The sequence below is a fragment of the Tasmannia lanceolata genome, unplaced genomic scaffold, assembly GCF_043159265.1.
Source record: "Tasmannia lanceolata isolate RefF3 unplaced genomic scaffold, GAP_Taslan_0.1 ptg000008l, whole genome shotgun sequence".
NCBI classification, from domain to species: Eukaryota; Viridiplantae; Streptophyta; class Magnoliopsida; order Canellales; family Winteraceae; genus Tasmannia; species Tasmannia lanceolata.
This window is the reverse complement of record NW_027518685.1, coordinates 2,008,419-2,030,602: the sequence shown is the minus strand read 5'-3', so window position 1 is coordinate 2,030,602 and position 22,184 is coordinate 2,008,419. Positions and strand designations below refer to the sequence as shown.

General features: G+C 38.8%; 2 protein-coding genes across 6 annotated transcripts; both read right to left on the bottom strand.

Annotated features, from left to right (window-relative positions):
• Positions 1–1,172: 1,172 nt before the first annotated feature.
• Positions 1,173–6,614, bottom strand: LOC143883895 (universal stress protein PHOS32-like). Of its 5 annotated transcripts, none has more exons than XR_013252592.1 (4): positions 5,778–6,614; positions 2,393–2,438; positions 1,738–1,939; positions 1,173–1,445 (listed from the first exon to the last, which is right to left on the bottom strand). XR_013252592.1 is itself a non-coding variant. In XM_077387227.1 (3 exons), the coding sequence occupies exons 1-2, from the start codon at positions 6,469–6,471 to the stop codon at positions 2,431–2,433; spliced, it is 702 nt and encodes a 233-aa protein (XP_077243342.1). In that variant the 5' UTR covers positions 6,472–6,614; the 3' UTR covers positions 1,173–1,445; positions 2,393–2,430. The 5 variants fall into 5 exon arrangements, 1 of the variants encoding a protein (XP_077243342.1); XR_013252591.1 differs by having other exon boundaries at positions 1,738–1,864; XR_013252593.1 differs by having other exon boundaries at positions 1,738–1,859.
• Positions 6,615–8,845: 2,231 nt separating this feature from the next.
• On the bottom strand, positions 8,846–13,964 carry LOC143883894 (disease resistance protein Roq1-like). Its single transcript, XM_077387226.1, has 3 exons — positions 13,664–13,964; positions 12,368–12,465; positions 8,846–12,229 (listed from the first exon to the last, which is right to left on the bottom strand). The coding sequence occupies exon 3, from the start codon at positions 11,366–11,368 to the stop codon at positions 10,334–10,336; it is 1,035 nt and encodes a 344-aa protein (XP_077243341.1). The 5' UTR covers positions 11,369–12,229; positions 12,368–12,465; positions 13,664–13,964; the 3' UTR covers positions 8,846–10,333.
• Between the last annotated feature and the right edge of the window lie 8,220 nt (positions 13,965–22,184).

Below are 22,184 nucleotides of genomic sequence, written 5' to 3'. Positions count from 1 at the left end.
CGGTCAGCTAGACCGTTGATGCTTCTAGGGATAAGTGAAAAAGATCTATCAAAACTCGGATCTCATCTTGTCAAGGGAATTGCCAGGGATCATCGCAGAAGGCATTTTCCAGACAGCCTGTTGCATGAGATAGCAGCTACCTCACATGAACAAGTCAAGCTACCTCACATGAACAAGTCAAAATGTCAAAATCTGTTGAAAAGTGAGCCTATCTGGCTGCTCTTTCATGTAATCACCCTCTACTTCTAGTTTTCCATCCATCACCACACCTACCCTTTGTTTTTGCTACAATCTCCCTACTTCCCAAGTATGGACTCAATTCCCCATCTTTTTCTCAACATTTTATGTACTTCGAGCGAGTTTTATATATAAGATGGTTATGTGTAGGCGTGGCAATGGTTCGGTTTCGGTTCGGTTTGATCCCCAAACTGAACCGAACCAAAATTTGAATCGGTTTGCCGTCAATTTTGCCACTCCTTACTCATAATCATTGGAAATATTCGGTTTCGGTTCAGTTTGATCCCAAACCAAACCAAAGCGAAGCCGAATTTTCGGTTCGGCTTTGGCTCGTTTCCGGTCGGCCAATTTTGCCACCCCTAGTTACATGGTTTATGTTAAATTTGAAATATTAGCTTTCAAGTGTGATACTTTTTCTTGGGATTTGCTAAGGACCATTGTAGAAGGCATTTCGCGGACCGGCTGTTGCATGAGAGAGCAGCCACATAGGCTCACTTCTGTCTCATGTCTTATTCATTTAAGTCAACTGAGGTGCCTTCTCTCTCATGCAACAGCCTGCCCACTAAATGCCTTCTGCGATGGTCCCTAGCAAACCCCTTCTTTCTATCACACACGAAAGCAGCTTCAATTGTTTACTATTATTAACTACAATAATCTCCTTGAGAATAGAAGTGGGTGTAGGACCTGATAGTTTCTTCACCAACAAGAACCAATATGGCCCACAGTACACATGACCCATTCATGAAAATCAGAGCCGTCGATCTGGTAGATCATCAACTGTCCAATCCAACAATGCTGGCCCTGCTAGAATTAAATACCAATATCCGTTCTTGCATGGAACGCACACACCCGAATTGGTAATTTTGTACAAAGAAAAGATCATTGGATATTCGACAATACGTGCATAAACGTACCAAATAAAATGGCACCCAGAGTAGTTTAAAACATGAGCTTGAAATTATTTAAATCAATCTAGAAAAATGTTAGGATGCAATTTACATTTTATCGTGTGTGGCCAACTTAGGTGAAGCAATAGATTGCTTCCAACGGTTGAATTCTTATTCGCAACATGGTACCTCACATAGACAACAATGGGACCCAATTGTATTAAGGTAATAGCTCTCTATCTTAATGAGCCTTTCAAAGGAAAGGGGGGGTGACCCAAGTCGGAGAGCTTTATCTGCGTTGGTTCTCTTGGCAGCAACAAACTACGAGATCACATAAATCAAGTCAAGCAAACATGGAAAAGAAAACCATAACAAGTCCCTAAATAAGCAATATAAGACTAAATTTGGGTTATTTTCCGCAGCTAAGAACAAACCATCTGACTATTTGAAAGAGTAGTCATAAACAGTTCTGGTGATACTTCACAAGAAAAACAGTAGGACATTTCGATGACCTTACAAGAACCCAAAAAACCCACAAGATACAACACCACAAAACATCCAGTCGATATGTGAAGAAGTTTGACTAGGAAGAAGAGAGTAGCAATAAGAGTACCATTCCATATCATGGCATGAATCTGCCTCACAAATGAGCCAGCTCCCCTATCGCAATGAGTTGGACATCAACATCACTTTCTGCACCGTACTATCAAACCCCACAGACCAAATCAGCTTTACCTTCACTAGCAAATCATCACATGCCATCATCCCAGATGATCACAGAAAAAATGTTCTTAGGACATGCAGAGATCTAACACCTACTAATGGATAACAGATGAAGCATATAAATGTCCGAATGAAGAATGCCAATGAAGGAACATGCATCTATTTAGGACATGCAAAGATAACAAATCCTGTGACCAAAAAGCCAATTTAAGACCTGATGTGACTCCAAGTCCCTGTTCGTTTTAGATTTCGAGTCCAATACCCAGCTTTGGACTCGATCAATTCTCAAAATCCAATACGAACAATGCCTAAATGAACACACTAACAAAGAGCTATGGAAGCTGAAGATCACATGCATAAAGATGTTGATAACAATGGGCCTTAGATTGCACAACTAACAAATAGAAGTGAATGTGGATATCTCATTAAACACTTGGAAGCCTAAACATATTACTTGCGAGATACAAAAGAAAAAAAGAAGTCTGCAAATCAACATATTAAGAGAAATGTTATGATTCTTGACATGAAAGAAAATGTCCCTTCACCTGTATTCAAGAGGACCATGCCATGACCCCGATACTTGTCAAGCATCTGCAATAAAAGAAGAATAAAGATTGATTGAGACATTTCTTCAAAAAGAAAAAGAAAAAGAAAGAGATTGATTGAGACAAGAAGATAAAACTTCTAAAAATCATCGCCCAAAAATAGCATCGTCTTAAAATGCTAAAAAATGATATATGGCTACAATATTTGATGCTAACTGTTAAAGAAAATAATAAATGAATGCCATATTTGATTGTAAGGTTTTCAGTGTATGGCGTTTATGATGCCATACTTATTGCAATTGAGCTTCTCATGCCTCAGTATACGCATACCAAAAAGGGACTGGAATTAAATGTAAAATGTTGTATACAGTACATTTCATCATATGAATTGTATAGGGCATGAAATAATGTTCAACGATGAGTTTTTGGCCAAATAAATTGTACGGTGCATTAATTAAAAGAAAATGTCTCAGAATTCTATTGTTTTGAGCATAGAAAATATAAAACTATACCCTATATCTTGGTTTCAAAATAATTAATGCATGAATTAACAAAAAATGCCTCACAGATCCACTAATTAACCACCGTAAAACAGTAACCGACATGCAGGTATTTCAAATGCCACTCATGAATTGAACATCATAACAGATTAGCTATTGATTCACCAATGCAAGTGTGCAGGTAGCTTAGGCGCGGTTCGTTTCGGATAGTGAAAACCAATTGTCAGCCCCAACCCGATTATTGCTCTCAAAATTAAGTTTAATTTTGAGTCCAATAATTGGTTGCGGGTTCACAATCGGCTGCCACAATCCGAAACGAAAAGGACCTTAGTTTCTGGTTCGGGTAACGTGATATTAATTGCTGACAGGTTACTACAAAATCACGAGACCCCAGGACCTCTATCAGTTGTTCATGGTCACACAACTCAACGTCTATATCAGAAATTCAGAATAGTTCCTTGTATCCCGCTAAAGCCACATTCATGAAATACATTAGCATATGCTCAAGCAAGTCCAAGGATTTCTCCCGGCATAATTTCTTGTTGCTGCTATACTCTGCGTTCCACACAAACTAATTGGTGACATTATGTCCAGCATTAAAGTGTAAAAGTCATACCCATGACATAGGTCCTTAGAGTGGCCAACAACGTAGCCGACTCCCATACGAAAAGAGGAGCTGGTTCTAATGTATTATATATACAGCAAGCTCTACCCTGATGTAACTTTCCTTTTTCCTGTTAATAAAATCATTGCTTCAAAAAATTAAGTTCCATGAAGGAGGATTCAAGCTTGCCATTCAATATCATGTCTGAGAGGCAATCCGAGTTTGACGAACTTCCATGTGAACTCTCACTCTGCCGCTAAGTTGTCTCTTCCTTGACCGAACCAATCCCCGTCTGATATTCAGCAGTAACAAACGTAGTTAAGTTGAAAAGGATCTTAGAATGCTTGTTAATTAAATGTTATACAACTCGAGTCCCTTGGGATCATTTTGTCCTGTTGGATTATTTCATATTTTAGATTATCTCCTTTCATATTTCAGATTATTTATAACTATTATAAGCATCCATGGGCTCTAAACTTCATGAGAACCCATACAAAGAATGTGCTTCTCCGCATTGCAATTACAAGAGTTTCCACGGTTTAAATCACTTTGCAAAGCCTGTATAAGCAGAAGTAGCCTCTCGTTGTCTTGTTTTCCTCAATCATTTAGTAGCGATGCTTAGTCTAATAAGGTTGAGGACATTAAGGCACGAAATAAAATACTATTTGATCCTCTCTTTTGGACAGATGTAGTTTTTTGTATGAAGACTATAATGCCATTGGTTACTATCATTAAAGATGTGAATTCAGAGGAGAGGCTTGTTATGGGATTTATCTCTGAGCTGAAGAAAAGAATGTGTATAACTATTGGATAACAAAAGAAATTATAGTCCTATTTGAAGGAAGATAGATAAGAGATGGACTCCAGAGATGCATCGCCCTCTACATACAATCGAGTAATCGACTACTACTTAAATCCCCAGCTCAGACATGAAGATAACTTCTCCAATGTGGCAAAGGTAAAAGATAGTCTCTATGGGTGTATGGAGATAACTTCTCCAATGTGGCAAGGTAAATGATAAGTCTCTATGGATGTATGGATAGGATGCTGGGTAAGAGCTCTGAAGAGCGCATTGACGTGGATGTCCAGGTAGATCTATATGACGGGGGCAGATAGATTTTGGCAGCTGCATGGCCATGAGAAAAGTAACAAGAGCTCTCCAATACGTTTTAGTTTTATTTTTTTACTTATTTAGTTATCACTTAATCTGATATCTTTTTTTTTTTTCAAAGGTAACAATTTTATTCCATGAATGAAGAGAGTACATATAGAGACAAGGGACTACATATCTTGATCCGATATCTTGATTGTCAGTTTCACTACTTATTTATCTGGAAAAAATATCAACTCCCAAATAAATTAGACGGTTGCTAAAACTGACTGGTGGATTGGCTTTGGATCCAGACGCCAAAGTTGGCATCCTTTGATGTGTTGGTCCTAAGCCACACATTTCAGGCTGTGAGAGAAATTAGAGTATTTTTTATTTTAAAATAAAATAGTTTTAATTATAGGTCCATTAAAAAAGATATAAACTAGAGCAAGAGAAGTTAAATGCTTTAGTCTATATTACATACAATACAAAGATGCGTGAAAGAAGCACAGGAAACCAAAACATAGATTCGATATTGGAGAAACATATTGATTCTAACGATCATTCACGAGTAGTTCTAGATCAATTCGGAATCTTAGATATAGTCTAGTTAATCTTTTACTTATAACAAGTAACTAGATTTACTTTTTTAATGGGAATGTTGGGCGTGTGTTATTTATCTTTTAGCCAAGGTAAAAGGGAGCCCACTTGGGGGAGTCGACAACTGCTAACCAAAAAGAGCAAAAGAAGATCAAGGCTAAGTGCAATACACACACAGTGTCACTAGCAACACAAATAAAACAATCTTACAAACTTCAGGAAAAAAAAGTAGAATTTCAGCAAATAATTAGTGCAACAATAAGGCCTCCAATGGAGAAATTTAGATAAAATTAGTAAAGAACTCAAACTTCCTACCATCCAACAGAATACAGTAAATAAACACGAGAAACTCCAAAAGAAAAAAAAAAGATGGGTAAAAGAAACTCCGAAACTCAACATAAACAGATAAAAGCTCCAAACAAAATTGTCAAATAAATAAATACATACAACTTTAGACTATTATATAAACAGAACAAACAAACAAAACCCAAAAGAAGCAGCCTTGAATTGAAACAAAAACAACAAATGAAACCCAGAACAGAAAAACAAATTATTTTTTTTTTTTGATGGGGGAATACAAAGAACCCAGACCTTTGTGTTCCTCATAATCAGCATCATGATAATCAAGCTCCTCCTCCGGCACAGGATGCAACTCCACGACCATCTTAACCCCTTTCGCCACATCAGCAACTACAGATTCATCAACCTCCTTCTCATCCGGATATCTAACAACAACAACAGGACAAACACAGTGACGAACACAATAATCACTCACACTCCCAAGTCTTCCTTTACTATTCCTCTTCGAAGCTCCAAACCCTCTACTCCCCATTATAACAGCACTCAACCCTAGCCTCTCTACCTCCAAACAAAGCCTCTCCTTCATATCATGGTCTTTGACTATATGAATCTTGAAAGGGATTAGGGCATCAACAAGGGGCTGAGCAAGATCAGTGGCTTTGGTTGTTGTAAAGGCGTCAAAATCATCTTCGAGTTTCTGCTGAGATTCTTCGTCGGTGGTGAGATCGACGGAACCCCAATCGGCACCGTAGAGAACGCTCGTCGGCCGGACGTGGAGGAGGATGACGGAGTCTCCGGGCCGGAGGTAATTCTGTACGGCCCATTTAACGGCGAAGGCGGACTGGTCGCTGAGATCGACGGCGATCGCGATCTTGCGGTGGTGGGACCCGGAGGGAGAGGGTGAGGGATGGAATCGAGGGGAAGAGGGTTGGATGGCAGGGGAAGAAATAAGGTCCGATTCTGAGGGTTTTTGTTGGGTAGACATGGTGGGAGTTGATATGATCGTTCACAAGTCTAGGGTTTAAGCTTTTATGTGTTTTTTCTTTTCTAATTGCAGCTTTCTTTCTCCTAGTTGGGGACTTGGGGGTTGCGAGGGAGTGTGTATGGGGATTGACTTAAGAAAGGAAATGAGGGAAGGGGCGACGAGGAAGGTAAAGGATGTGGAATTTGTGTCAAATGACGAAAGTAACCTTCCTATTAGTTTTAAATTATTAAATGAGGGATGCTAGAGTGGTAGTAAAACGGGAATTCGTTTTCGTTAAAAAACCGGGCTTAAAGAACTGATCTGTTAATATGCTCTTTTGGTAGTACCATCCAAAGTTATGTTTTGACGCAATCCTATTGAGGATTGAATGACCTTCAAGTTTACCATATGCTACCGTATCAACACTCCCTTTTTTTGTTCAAACCGTTCCCCTATATGGCCACTTTGTTTTGAGTTACACAAACCAAGGGGGATTGATTCTCTTGCCCACATGACTTCCATATAGCCTTTTAAGTACTGGAGCTGAAGTCCACATGAAAGTAGACCCGGCAAGAATTGACCAGGACCAGCGGGTCGATCCGGCCCGCCCGTAATTTCCGGTTCCGGGTCAACATTTTGTGACCTGTTTCTAAGTTGACCAGCAACTGGGTGGGTCCACCCCCCGCGGGTGCCGGGAGAAATGAAACAAAGTAGTTTTTCTGTAAGTGTCATATTTCTATACCTCTTTGTAGTTTTTTCTGTAATTGTCATATAAAGGTACCATTTGTCGGTACTTTTTTCCGTAATTTTTCTACTTTACAGCATTTTCCGTAATTTTCCTCCAAAACTTTAGTACTTTTGATTAGTATTGCTAGCTCGGTACTTATTATTGCTAGCCACTTTCCAGAAATACTATTTCCGTGCAGTTTTCACCACGTCTAATAAGACAAATCTCTCCACATACAATTGCAAAGGATGGACGAGAAGTAGTCTTTGAAGAAGGTTGCTAGCAAATATCTATAAAAACAAAAAAATAAATAGAAAAAACAAAAATTTACTAAAAACACAGGTGACATGTGGGTTGACCCGTACGGGCTGGAAGTCCAAGATTCGTGACCAGTAAATTTTTCCAGGTCATTTTGACCCGGACCCGTAGGGGTCGGGTCAAACCCAGCCCGGCCCACCCATTTGCCAGGTCTACATGAAAGGTTGCAGATTTTCTAGCTAATATTTGCTCAGGTACTTAGTTGAATGGTCTAGATTGAACAACGGTACAGGGGTAATCTGGGTTAGGGGTGGTTATTCGGTTATAACCGAGCCGAAATAACCGAAATTTGATAACCAAAATAATTTCGGTTATCAAATTTCGGTAACCGAAACCGAACCGAAATTTTTAAAAACCGAAACCGATAATTTCTCTCTGATTATTTGCTAGCTTCTTTCTTTACGTATTATTGCTATCAACCTTTCAAGAAATAGTATTTCCGTGCAGTTTTTCATCACATCTAATAAGACAAATCTCTGAAGACATACAATTGGAAAGGATGGGCGAGACATAGCGTTTGGAGAAGGTGGCTAGCAAATCAAGATTCGAAATTACCAGCAAGGTGTTAATGCCACAGATTTTGCAAATAATTCCGAACATTCATAGCTTTTTTACCCTCACATAGATAGTATGTACAGATATGTAGGGAGGGCAAAAAACGGTAAAAATCATCCACATTGACGCGTTAAATGGACAAAATTCTCTCCTTTTCTCTTCTGCTATATATATATATATATATATATATATATATATATATATATATATATATATATATATATATATATATATGAGAGAGAGAGAGAGAGAGAGAGAGAGAGAGAAAATGATTGTGAGCTTGAAGCTCATATAGCTTATATGAGCTTGAGGGCCCAAACATATGGGTCCCACATTTTTTGTGGTGATCCAAACCATTCATTTGCAAGGCCCGATCATATATAGAGTGTGTACCAAAAATCAGCTCCATTGGATCATCCTAACCCCTCCAAAAGCGGAGGGCAAAAATGGGCAGATTTGTGGCAAACAGTGTCTGTCCATTTTGCCCTCCACTTTTGGATGGGTTAGGATGATCCTATGGAGCTGATTTTTTGTACACACTCTATCTATGTAAGGGCCTTTCAAATGAATGCTTTGGATCATCCTAACAATGTGGGCCCACATGTGTTTGGGCCCTCAAGCTCATATAAGCTATATGAGCTTCAAGCTCACAATCATTTTCCTCATATATATATATATATATATATATATATATATATATATTGGTGTGAGAATGAGACAATCTGTACATTCGATTAGCAAAAGTTAACCTATCAAACAATGAGGATCATCAAAGTTGGAAGAACAAGCCGCCTCTAATACAAACCTGATATCGATTGCCAGTTTGAAAGCAAACCACTTCGAATACAAATGGGGATCAATATCATTCAAAAAACAAAAATATACAAACGAAATCACAAATCATGGACTCATAGAATAACTTTCTTAACGACTAAATACACAAACCACAGATATGAATACACACAAGCAACAAATACGAACAGATATAATTGGAAGCCATGAAGAATAAGGAGTGAAGATTCAGATGGTAAAGGGGCGCGATTCAAGAAAATGGATGTTGCGTTTGATCCCCTCGCCTTCCCATTTGAGTTGGTTCCACCATTTCAGCTCACCTTCAATCTCTACCTTTGTTGGTGCAGCATTTGGGTCTAGATCATCGACAATGACATGAAGAGGGAGCTTCCTTAGCTTTGGACATCCTCTAACTTTTAGCTTCTTTAATGCACGCAGACAATGCCCACCGTAAATACTTGTCAAATGCGGTAACTCCCACAAACATATGGTGTGTAGCCTCTGGAGCGATCCTTCTTCTATCCCTCCCCCTTGAAACAACTCTTCTAGTCTGGCACAAAATCTTATTTCAAGTGTTTCTAATCTTCCTAAACATACATCAGAAGAGAAGAGTTTCACAAGTCTGGGACAAAACTCTACGCATATGCTTTTTAAGGAAGAGAAGCTTCCCCTCCCAAATGTACCCTCGCACACCATTCTCAGTCTTGCTAGATTAGAGGCCCACAGGTTTTCTAGGCAACTTAATGAGGCAACCTCTGCAGTTTTTCCAACAAAGACATTTTCCATCATCTCGCATTTCATTATCCGACATTCTTTTAATTCCTCCATGTCTTTGACATTCGCCAAAACCGATAATCTTGTAACAAACATGTTGTTACATATAGTTAATGACTGTGTGTGGCATAAAACCCCGTCAATAAATTTGCTTCCAGAGATCTTATCGCCAAGCCTCCCACCTCCTCGAATCTCTAATTGTCTGTCATGATGGCTTGTAGGTTTAGCAAAATTGTGTCTTTGGATTTGGGTGCAATGGTTGTTGTAGAAAAATTGCTCCCCTGGAAAATGAAGGACATCTTTACTCACATTCCCCTGTTCGTCACAAGGAGAGATACAAAAACAGAATTGGGAGAAACAATTTTGGTCCCATAAGGGAGAGGAAGCTTTTAGAGATCCAAAAAACTTAGTATTGGTCACCGAAATGGAGGCTCCATCTCCATCTCCATTTTTTCCTCTACATTGATTCCAAATCAGTTCTTGAGGTAGCCGACGTATTCTTTCCCAATCAACAGAGAGAAGGTGCTTTGTGTCTTGTAGGACCAAGCATCTTAGGCATGTAAAGGAAGAGATCTCATATGGAAATTTCTTGATACTAGTACCAGATAGATCCAGGACCTCGAGGTTTGTTAGCCCTTTCAAGTTTATGATCTCCAAGGTCGAGTTACCTCTAAGGGAGAGGTGAACAATTGGGGTTGTGTTTGAAAGGTCAAGGATTCAAAGTTTTGGCAAGATGTGCCTAAAAGAAGCAGCAGCTTCTTGGATATCTTGTAGGTTTGCACAATTCGATAGGTCAAGTTGTTCGAGTGTGGTGAGCTGTTGCAAATAAGGCATCACGGTCTTTAATTTAGTGCAACCTTCTAATGACAAGTTCTTGAGAACTCGAAGGCTAGACAGCGTTGATGGAAGTGAGATGATAAGTGTGTTGGAAAGATTGAGAAACCTAAGATTGTGCAAACTGGAAATTGATGATGGAAATGAGATGATTTCAGTAAAAGAAAGATCAAGATGTCGAAGATTGCGCATGTGCTCAAAGGTTTCATCTAGCATTTTCTTGAAGGAACACCCACTAAGATCAAGCCACTCAAGTTTCTCTAGAGCTTGTAATATGAAAGGGGAAAGATTCTCTAAGTTATTACAGTCGTTTAATATGAGTAATCGGAGGTTGTGCAAAAAAGACAAAGAAGAGGGCAATGATGACATGCCGTAGGATGAGATGTGGAGGACTCGAAGCCCCGACATGTGCTCAAAAAAGGATTCAGGGAGATGTTGCAAGTGATGGAGGTTCAACAAAGTAACTAGTTTAGGACATTTTGGAGGAAGCTTAAATCTATTGTCCACGAAGAGCAGACTCACATCGTCATTGGAGTCGACGTAGATCCTCTTTGCGCCTTCCCACTCCTCAAACATGGGAGGCTTTTCTGGTGAGGAAGCAGACCATATTAGAAAACCTTTGGAAGAAGCTATTTCCCATATACTTTGAGGCAGACTATAATCATCATCGAGCATGTCACGATCCCCCCGGAGTTCCACGAGTAGAGGTAGAAGCATCGTGGTCGCTAGCGAATAGCTATCTTCCACTCCTTCAATCAATCCCTCTGCCATCAAACATGTTAGAAGCCATTTGCAGTCAGACATATTTCTAACCTTGAATACCTGACAATAAAAGAGGCAGTCGAGGACAATGTCTGGAGTTAGAGTAGCAGTAGTTCCTCCACATCTCAACAAAGTAGCCACTTCAGCCGCCTCCATATACAACAACTCCCATGCATCATCCTTGTTTGAGCCATCAAACCTGATGAGTTGATAGGGTTTTTCTCGCAACCAACCATTTTTACGGGTCACTATTACAATCTTGGATCTTTTTGCCAATAAACTGCCTATGGGAACTCCTATTTCTTCCAACCTATCCGAAATAGAAGTATGTTCAATTATAAGCAAGAAGCTTCTACTCACCAACGACCCAAGGATTCTATACGCTACCTTCTCATCAGCACCAACATCAACACCAACATCAAAACGAAGATCATTATCATCATCATCATCATCAAGCGCAACGTACCAAGAACTGAATACCAGCTTCTCGTCTAAGGGTTTCTTATATAGATCGCAAGCCTCGAAATAAATATTATGTTGTTGGCCTCAGAAACTTGGGAGAACGCAGTCATTTATGCAGATACCGAATAGATGCTTTACTCTATTTTTACTTTTCCTTTTGGGAGGTGCGAAGATCACTACACTGCTACGTAAAAGAAAAAGAGGAATAATACCTTACTTTCATAAGAGGATCCTAGAAGATTTGTCTCTTCCTCTCAACAGTAACATTCCTTTTTTCATCTTTGTTGCCAACCCCAAAAGGAACCTCCACACTCTCTATACCCTACACATCAAATTCCTTTTCCATCAAGATGAAATTTTTGTAAGAACACCCCCAACCAATCTTCCTAAATTGACAGGTATGGCCAATCCCAACCTTCCTATGGCACCAGAATAGTGATCGAGTGAATCACCCACCCAACAGGTACTATCCCAACCTTCCTTTGTCATACATTATATGTGCATGAAAGTTCTGCTTCAATGATGACATCTCAGAGTCACACACCATGTACCATGCTACAGAAAAGTCATAAAAATAAATGAATGTACAAATGGTAACACACTAATGAGCTGATGGATCAATGGTAAGCTGTATGCAAGAAGCATGAACTCAATTGGATTTCAAAAGGAAACGTGAAAAAAAATGATTAATACCTCATTTGACTCCAATAATCATAAAATAATGTAAGCCTGGACTGCACAAGCTCAGCTATTGATATTCGGCTTTGCAACATATCTCCTGTCAACACGAACTGAAGGGAACAGAGAAATGGGTCATAGACCATCATATTCAAACTTGGAAGTAGGCAGATCAATCATGATGTAAGCATCGATCCCAAATTTGAATGTCGTGAATGATTTGTCATGTCTATATAAATGCCCACTTTGGCCTACATTCTTCTCCTTTTTTTTTTAAATCTTTTCAATGAGGTTACTCTATGAACTTGGTCATTTCTTGAGAACCTACATTAGAAGAACACAAGAATAATATAATACCACATTGGAATTGTGCAGAACAATAGGCGCTGTTTGATTTGCAATAATTTGTGGGGAAAGTTCGGAAAAGGAAACATTTCTAAAATTTGCTACTTTTTTACACACCAAAAGTATAACTTGAACCAATCCTATTCAATTTTTATTTAGAGGTATCTTCAATTTATGTTGATATGCCTCTAAATCAGCCATAATCATATCATTTCCCTCTAAATTATAGAAAAAAAAAATCCAAAGAAAAACTTTTCAATCATAAATATTTTTCTTGCAATCCAAACAGGGCCAGAATGCAATCCTGTACCACTAATTTATGCATAATCTCTAATTTATGCATAATCTCCAGCACAGATGAAGGCAAAGAAGCAGAATGAAGATCCAAAACCGCCAGCGCTTAAAACTACTGATTCAATTCCTTAATTCCAGGAAGAAATCATAGCAAAATGCAGAACTGTCAGCGCACAAACAATGGGCAATTAACAAAAAGCAAGAATGCATCATGCCTCATTAAGGCCACGTTTGGATACAAAATACACCAATCATCCTCATGGTCATGCTGATGCTCATGCTGTACTAGAGAGAGAGAGAGAGAGAGAGAGAGAGAGAGAGAGAGAGAGAGAGAGAGAGAGAGAGAGAGAGAGAGGGAGAGAGAGAGAGGGAGGGAGGGAGAGAGGGAGAGGGAGAGAGAGAGAGAGAGAGAGAGAGAGAGAGAGAGAGAGAGAGAGAGAGAGAGAGGGTAATTGCCACAAATATTGATTTCCAAATAATGTCTTTGCAGAACAGATTTGAAAATTGGAATTTTTTCCACTGTTGTTGCAGATTTGGAAATCTAAGGATCTAATCCAGTTCCAAATCTCGACTGCAATTGTGAGAAATCCAAATCTAAATCTTGTCGGTATCCAAACGTGGTCTAAATGATTCATCAAATACAAGAGCAACTTATAGTGTTGGAACAGGCACCTTAACAGCCTGAGGAAGTTTTTCCTTTGCTTTATTTCCAATTCTTCTCGTAGCTTCAAATCCCTCTCCCTCCTCCATTTTATTCTTCTTTTTATTCTTGATCGTCCGTGAAATCCTTGAAAGATTTCTACATTTCAAGTAACCATGGGCAATTGAACGACTTCGTCGTTTTTCTCCCTCGATATCTTGTTGAAATCCCCTTTCCATTTCATCCCCAAAAACCCTAGCGATGGTGCGAACGCACGGACAGTTCAAGTCTTCAAGAGGTGGCCTCGCAGGGGGCTTTTTAGGGGCAAAACAATGTGCTTACAAGGACTTGAATAGCAGCTGTGTCTACGGGCGTTCATTATCCTTCGGTTAAAACCGAATAACCGAACTGAACCGACCAAATTGGTTTGGTCAGTTCGGTTCGGTTTCGGTTCTTTTTTTTTGGAAATTCGGTTATTCTGTTTCGGTTATCTCAAAAAAATAAAAATCTTAACCGAAATAATGGATGAAAATCATTTTTTTTTTTCAAAAAAAAGTTCTATATGTGCACTACATGGGATGATTAAAACCGTCCATTTGATTGATCACAACTTAATTAGGTTGTGCTCAAAAAATCATTTCGATCGGTTGATCCTAGCCCTCCGAGCCAAATCAAGATTTTACTTTTTTCCCTCTTTTCCTCCCACAATTCGGTTATAACTGAATAACGGTTATAACCGAATTTTTAATCGGTTTCGGTTTAGGTTCGAATTTTGGGAAACCGAAATAAGTTCGGTTTTAAGTTTTTGGTTTTTTCGGTTCGGTTTTAACAGAATAAGCACCCCTAGTTGTGTCCAAGACCCGATCGAAGCTCTCCCTGTTTTGATGATCTAAACCCGTCATTTGTGGGTCCCGTGCTAGATAGGCCATATCTCAAAAACCATCTTCGTAGGATGGATGTTCCTAACCAACCAATACATTTGGTGTAAAATGGCTCCCTCAAAAAGTTCCAAAAAACAGTGCTATAGAAACCTCCAATAATTGGAGGGATATTAATAGTATAGAAAAGACTTTTGGGGCTCAGATTATTTATATTGTAGCCCAACAAATGAACGGTCTTGAAAAATACTGGACAATAGGACCACACACCACATAAAATCTGTATTTCATCGAAAAAGACTCCACAATTTAGAGATGTATAATTGTCTGATTAGCGTTGGGTTTGTGCATGTTCTATCTATGGCAAGACCCATAAGATAAATGGTTTTCATCATTAAACATGTGGGCTTTGTTAGACCTAAAATTGGTAACAGGTACGGCAGTGACGTTAGAGCTGAGCGTGAGGGCCCGAGGAACTGAAGTGAGGGAGCTAAGGAGTTGAGTCCTGCGCAAGGAGCAAACGAGGTCAGAAGACTAACCCGAGGTGTTACTCCGGACAGGCCTTTCGACACTCAAGTCAGTATGTGCAAGAGTGCAGAGCTAATTTTAAGTTTAAGAGTGGGAGATGAGAGGTTATTGCATTACCCATTGGTTTGAACATTGGATCCCCTTTTATAGGGGAAAATTGGTGACGTGGGATCGCCTACCCCTGGACAGGTGGCGACCTGCTATAGGTTTGAGTTCACCTACTCCAGGACAGGTGTCGTCCTGCCATAGGTTTGAGTTTACCTACTCTGAAGTAATTACAATGATACCCCTGGACAAGTGTCGACCTGTTACAGGTTGCTGTTTTTATACCCCATCAGTCCTCACTTGAACTTAAGCACGCTGATATTTTTCAATGGCAAACATATGTGTGCATCATATAAAGATTCACCATTTATCCTGTCCTTTTTTACATGAAGTGATTATGTGAGCATAAGATTGAATCCCAACGACCAACATTAGATCCCTATTTGGCACATGTGTGTAATCGTGATTATTGAATATTGATCCGATGGACCATTCTGAGGCCACCAACATAGGGGTGCAACTCGGTCAATTCTTGAGAATTCAGGTTGAGCTTTTACCATAAAATCAGGTTGGGTTTGGGTGGATTCCAATTCATTTTTTTAGGCCCTGATTCGTTTCAAATTGTATCAACCGATTATTGGTAATTTTGAACGAATAGTCAGATTGGGGGCTAGCAATCGGTTGTCACAATCTGAAATGGACAAGGCCTTAGCAAAAGCTCAACCCAAGCCGACCTGAGTTGCACCCCTAGATCGACGTGGTTCTATTCCCATGCATGTCAAATGGAACGGCCATATGTAATTCCTACTAAAATAAACCCTACAGCTTATAATGGTGGAATCTTAAACAAGGCTTGTATACGAGATTGTTATGCCAAAAAGAAAAAAAAAGGAACCAAAAATATTGAGCCCTTCTTGGGATTTAATATTGAACATTTGGGTTGAAAGGGCAATTGACGTTGGTGCTACGGTTGAAATAATCACTGTTATTACATGCGGTTAGAAAGATGATGACGAGCCCTACAAGGGTGCCACAGCCAAGGTTCATTGGCAGTCTGACAACATCATAAAAAGAAGCTGTTTTGAGGGTCAAATTTCAATTTGATTCAAAAATTACTATTTTTCATCATGCACGTTTTCAAGTCGTTTTAGTTTGTAGAGTATCACATTATATTAGAATTCACTTAATTAATGATTACTTTTGAGTTTTGGATAGATTCAAATATTTTTACAATTTTTAGAAAGCCGGATTTTACTGTTTTTAGTAAGTACACAAGTGGGGTTGGGTTAAAAGTCTTGGTTGGATTAGGAGCCTTGACTGTTTATTTAAGGCTTGTTAAAGAGAGAAATTATGGTGAATGCGCATGTAGATTGGTATTGGTGGTACGGCAAAAGTGCCCCCCCTTGATATTTGATCCAGCAGTACCTACAGCTGGATCAAATATCAGGGGCGGTACCCTTGATACCGATCTACATGTGCATTCACCGTATAAAATCTCTGATAACTAGTTGTAAAGGACATCTTTTGCTTATTATTAGTGAAATTTTGTAAATTTTTTTTTTCCGTCTTTTTCCTTGTGGATTGAAGTTTTCTTTTTCTTCCTCATTTCTACTTCTTTCACCCCATCAAATTCTCTGTCAACATTTGATTTGTCTCCTTCATTCAGGGGTGGTGCTACATTCACAGTACTCGAGCTTTTTTTCGTGGAGGGTTATGATGGACTATGTAACGATTAATTAGATGTGTGCAACTAATAGCCATTAGAGGCGAAGAGTTGTACTCGGATAATCTGATACATTTATGAAACCCAAAAAGTCCTACGGGAAAATTGTGTATTTCTTATGTGCAAATTCGATTTTCTTCACATGCCATTCAATGAGATTGTCTCCAACAATTGAATGATTCAAGTCATTATTTTGATTCTCTGTATAATTGTATCAACACAATTTCATCATTATTTTGATCCCTTTGCGATGGACGCTAGCAAATCCCAAAACTACACTCACCAAACAGTAGTTCCATATATAAATTCACAACATAGACTTACTTAGACTTCGACCTTATCTAGAACCCAAAAGGCGTTAATGGAGAAAGTAGTGTGCCTTTCACTTCTGTGCTTTACCCTCCAAAAGTATAGAAGAGGGTCCCTTTCTAGAAGACTAGGAAGTGAAACAGAACAACCCCCAATCACGACCCTTTTGCCTCCTTTATCTGCTCCAACCAAACTAAGGACATTGTATGAAAGAATAGTAACTTTCAAAATTTTTTGGCATTAAAAAAGCTTCACGAGATAGCCGTTGGAACCACCAAACACAACGGGAATCCCGTGCCAAGCAGGCATATCCCAAAAGGAGAAACCTTTTAATGGCTGGAAAATTTTGAGATGATATGAAAGACCATTACTTAATTGAATGCATACAAAGATATAAGCATGTAGATAGATGTGGTTGGGCAGGTTGGTGCAATTAAGGTAGCATCTCTCTAGAAGAAAAAAGAAAAAGGTGTTGTTATTTTGATAATGACACTATTCTCTTCATTTTCTACTTTCCTAATTATTTATTAGAGACTAGGGGTGTCAATGGATCCACTTCTGAACGGATTCATCTTGGTCCCTTCCCAATCGGATCCTTTTGGAAGTGCTTTCGGATCATACTTTCTATCTAGGTCACCGTCGAAGTCTCTATGGTGCTACTTTCGTTGTACACATTTATGGCTTAAAGTCAGCGAAGGGAAGAGGGAAGAAACTCAAGTGGGAGAGGAGGATCATCATCTAAACAAAAATGCAGAATAAACAAATGGCGATGTTTCTTTCACCCCTGTAGGAATAATGCGCCCCCCTTTAACGTGATTTGACGTCAATAAGCGTTAAAGTCTGCCGCCAATTCACGTTAACAGGGGGCGCATCATCGTAGGAATGGGGGTGAAAAAATCATCTCCCTAAACAAAATATTATTTGTTGTTTTGAGTAGGATGCCTAAATATTGCAAAAGAGTGCTGCTGCTAAGGAAACAGGTTGCCTAACCGAGAGTGGAACCGGTCAAATCCCTACAAGTCACATGGCTTAAGGAGGGCTAGCTTTGTCATTTTAAAGAAAAATGCAAAAAACCAGGAGGTAAGAAAAGGCAAGTAGCCGTATCGGTGTCAAGAGATTATTTAATTTGTTGGTTCACGCTCGAACGGTTGTTACCAACCATACCATTATTCATTGCAATAATACCCCTTATGAGTAGACATAAATGAACAAAAGTATGAAGGGTATTTTTTAATATAGGCTCCCTCCATTTGGCTCTAGGATGCTCCATTGGATTTTGTCACTATGTTTGGGTCATGATTCTAAATAATTTCAGACTTTAGAATATGAATCTAATGAATAGTATCGGATCCAACATCCAACTGTTGTGCCCAAATCCTGCCCATTAACATTCAGATCCTTTGGATCCATCGGACTTTCTGGGTCCATTGACACCCCGATTAGAGGCTTACAATTCCCAAAATGCAATCAACAACCATTTAGTAGTCCGTGTTCATTTGAGATTATACCAACGATTGTGAGTCCAAAACCAATTATTGAACTCAAAATAAGGCCATTGGACCCCAAACCTATTAGGCTCTGTTTGTTTGATATTATTACAACCGATTGTGACAGCCAAACTGATTATTGAACTCAAAATTATGCCATAATCTTAAACAAACAGGACGTTAACGGACTCAAAATAGGTTTGGGGCCAACAATCCGTTATCACAATCTAAACCGAACAGGGCTTAGTGTTTAACAAAGGGGAGTCTATTTGGTGTTCATGCATATTTGTTTTTTTTTGGTAAGAAAAAAGACAAGGGACAATGAGATCTGTCGGGTCCATACCAAAGGGGCTGAGTTAAAAATGTCTTTTTGTTTCTGGTCTTGGTCTGGTATGCTACCGTGGCTATCTCTTTTGTTTCAAGGGGAATCGTTTTTATACTGTTTGACCAATGTACATGTGGGGTCCAAAATCTTATTGACCCAAATTATTCATGTTTTACGATTTTAGTGCTACTGATTTTTAGGGTTGTCTAGTGTAGAAAGATTTTTAGGGCATGGCCATCTAGGCAAAGTGGTCACACCCTAAACTTGTTATCCGACATTAATAGGTCGAGAAAGATGTAATTTTCTAAGTTGTAGGAGTGTCATTATCAAAATAAGGGAGTGTAAAAATCATTTTCAACACAGCCTCCAGATACACCCTAGGCTTTGCATATTTTTGGAGAACTTGAAAAAAGAAAAACTTTTCCAAAATTTAATGTTTTTTTCATTACTTGATTGCACATTGAAAACGTGACTTCAACCATTGCCGTTCAAATTTTATTTACAACGACCTTGGTTGAAGTAGAAGCATGCTTCGGGAGTTCTGTGCGACCATAAAATACCTACCTAGTTGAAGTGAAAGTTTTATAAGACCGCTGTGAGGCAAGACATGCTGTATGGCTTAGAATGTTGGGCCACCAAGAAGCAACATGCGGATAAGATAAGTGTAGCGGAAATGCAAATGCTTAGATGGATGTGCGGCCACACGAGATTAGATAGAATTAAAAATGAAGACATCCATAAAAAGGTAGGAGTGGCACCAATTGAGTAGAAGATGATAGAGCACCGCTTAAGACTGTTTGGGCATATCCAACGTAGGCCTTTTGGATGCTCTAATGAGAAGAAGTGACTCGTGCTAAGTTGATGGAGTAAAAAGAGGTAGGGGCAGAGCGAAAACAGCTTGGGATTGATTTAGTCAATTTGAGTTAGATTTATTTAAGAGGTAGGGGCAGACCGAAAACAGAGAACATGACATTGGATAGGAGAGAATGGAAGAAAATGACTAATGTAGATAAATCCAACTAGTGTCGGGATTAGACTTAGTCAATTTGAGCCGGATTGATTCTTTCACCTTCTTCATGAAAATGGCTTTGTTTCGTTTGCCGTAAATTTGGCGCTAACAGATTTTTTTTGACTATCTTTCCACTTCAAAATGGGAGTAAAATTTATTTTATGCCAATTTTTACATAAGAAACTGGTGCAAGAAGCGTTGTTCTTTAAATTAAAACACGGTGTTAAAGACGAATTAATTCCTTAATTAGTTTTGCACATTGCCCTTAAATGCAGTGATATTTGAAAACTTTTACCAAATCATGACTTCTCATTTTTCTCGTATGAACTCTCACTATAAAACAGAACCACTAGCAAAACTGAAATCCATTTTGTATAAAAAGATGGGATGGACACATGCCCGCAAGAAAGAGAGTGCGAATCCTTATAGAACATCAAAAATATTGTGAAAATAACCACATAACCAGTCATTTTTGCTTTCCTCTTAATTTTCCGAACAGAATTGCAGTTTGCAAGTGTTTTCCTACCATGAAATTTCACCCGGTATAAAGAAAGAGAGTGGTATTGGGACCCACTGGTTTCGGTCATCGTCACTTGATAATTTTTAACCTAGAAATTTTTAGCTGGTCATGACTCATGACTAACTTACGTTGATTTTGAAGAAGCAATGAAATATTAAATAAAAGAGATGGGTATCCAGTGCCAAAAAAGTGGGCAGCAACTCTATCCCATATTCCCATTAAATAACCCCCATTCTTAACTATCATTTATTCTTCTTCATGATTTAGTGTAGTGCTATTAAATGAAAGGAGAGCAGCCTCGAATGACAGAGCCTTCACTACTCCTGTAGTTTCGTTTGCATTTTCTTTTAAGATGAAATTATAGCTGTACGCCCACTATTAGTTATTAATAAAAATGCAAATTACTATATAAAAAGGGGAAGCCCCTTTCTTTACTTGGGACAGCCCCATCTGTATTTATGACCAAGCTTTTAAATTTCAACTGAAATCCGAAATTTCGGTCAAGTCCAAAACCGAAACGTTCCGAAACCGAAATGGCTGAAATTTCGGCGAAACTTTAGATAAAATATTATTATTTTATTTGTTTACATAATTTCGCCCGGCAGAAATTCCGGTTTCGGTTTGGTCCGAAATTCATGCCGAAACCAAAATTTAAAACCTCTGTTTATGACTACTATTTTACACTGGAGAGGGCTGCCCCCAATTAGAAAAGGGTCAAATATATCATTTCCCTAGAAAAGATGAGGCGATTACCCTTTCATGCACAAAATGCCTTCCAGAGTCTATTTTAAGGTTTATGGGAGGTCCGTCAAGGGCTCACTGTTTACTATTTTAAAATATGAAGTGAAGAAAAAAACAAAACAGCTTTGTATATGGGTTTCCTTTCCTTTTCTTCTTCGTTTATTTTTAACTAGTGATTAGATTAGCTTACCAGAATCAGATTCATTAATCAATAAAAAATTAAACACCACTTCTAATTGCATGAACTGGGCGAAGCCTGAAAGCATGGTCTTTTTGCTAAAAAAGAATAACTCATGTTGGAGACTTATCCTTTGGCATCATAACTTCTAAGATGGTTGTTCGCACGCACCTGTCCCGTGGATGGCTTTAAATTCAAAATGGGGATTGTGATCTTGGCCGACACAACTTTTAAATCTCTCCTAGTTGTAAAGGTTACATCATTGATGCTTGATTGTCTACTTAATGACATCTAGATCAAAGAAAAGTCAATTGTATAATCTTTGGGTTATGGCCTTTGTGAGAGTTGTTGTAATCAATGCAAGATTAGGGGTGTATCAGTGTATCTGCTTCGCATTGGATCCACCTATGTCTTGGTCTCAACCCGTTCAGATCACTTATCAATCAGATCCTTTTCGGAACGCTTTCGTAACCTACTCTGAGTATGTTAGAATTCATTTTTAATCGGGCCATCTATTCGAGTGTACTAAGTCCTTCTTGATGTTATCCACAGGGCTTATAGTTAGGAGAGGGAAGATGGGAGAAAGTCCAAAGAGAGAAGAATTGACATCGAAATGAAAGTAGGGAAAATAAAATGTTTGTTTGTTGTTTTGAGTAGACCTTTTAAATGTGAAGAACTTAGACCTCCTTAATAGGCATAGATTAACAAAAATATGAAGGGTATTTTCACACATTGGCACCATTTGTTCAAATCTAGGGTGCTCTATCAAATTTGCCTAGGTCACGATCCAAAATAATTTCAGACCTTGGG

Bases quoted from the DNA above. Each gene is read 5' to 3' on its own strand.
- LOC143883895 (XM_077387227.1), bottom strand. From the start codon at position 6,471: ATGTCTACCCAACAAAAACCCTCAGAATCGGACCTTATTTCTTCCCCT.
- LOC143883894 (XM_077387226.1), bottom strand. From the start codon at position 11,368: ATGGAGGCGGCTGAAGTGGCTACTTTGTTGAGATGTGGAGGAACTACT.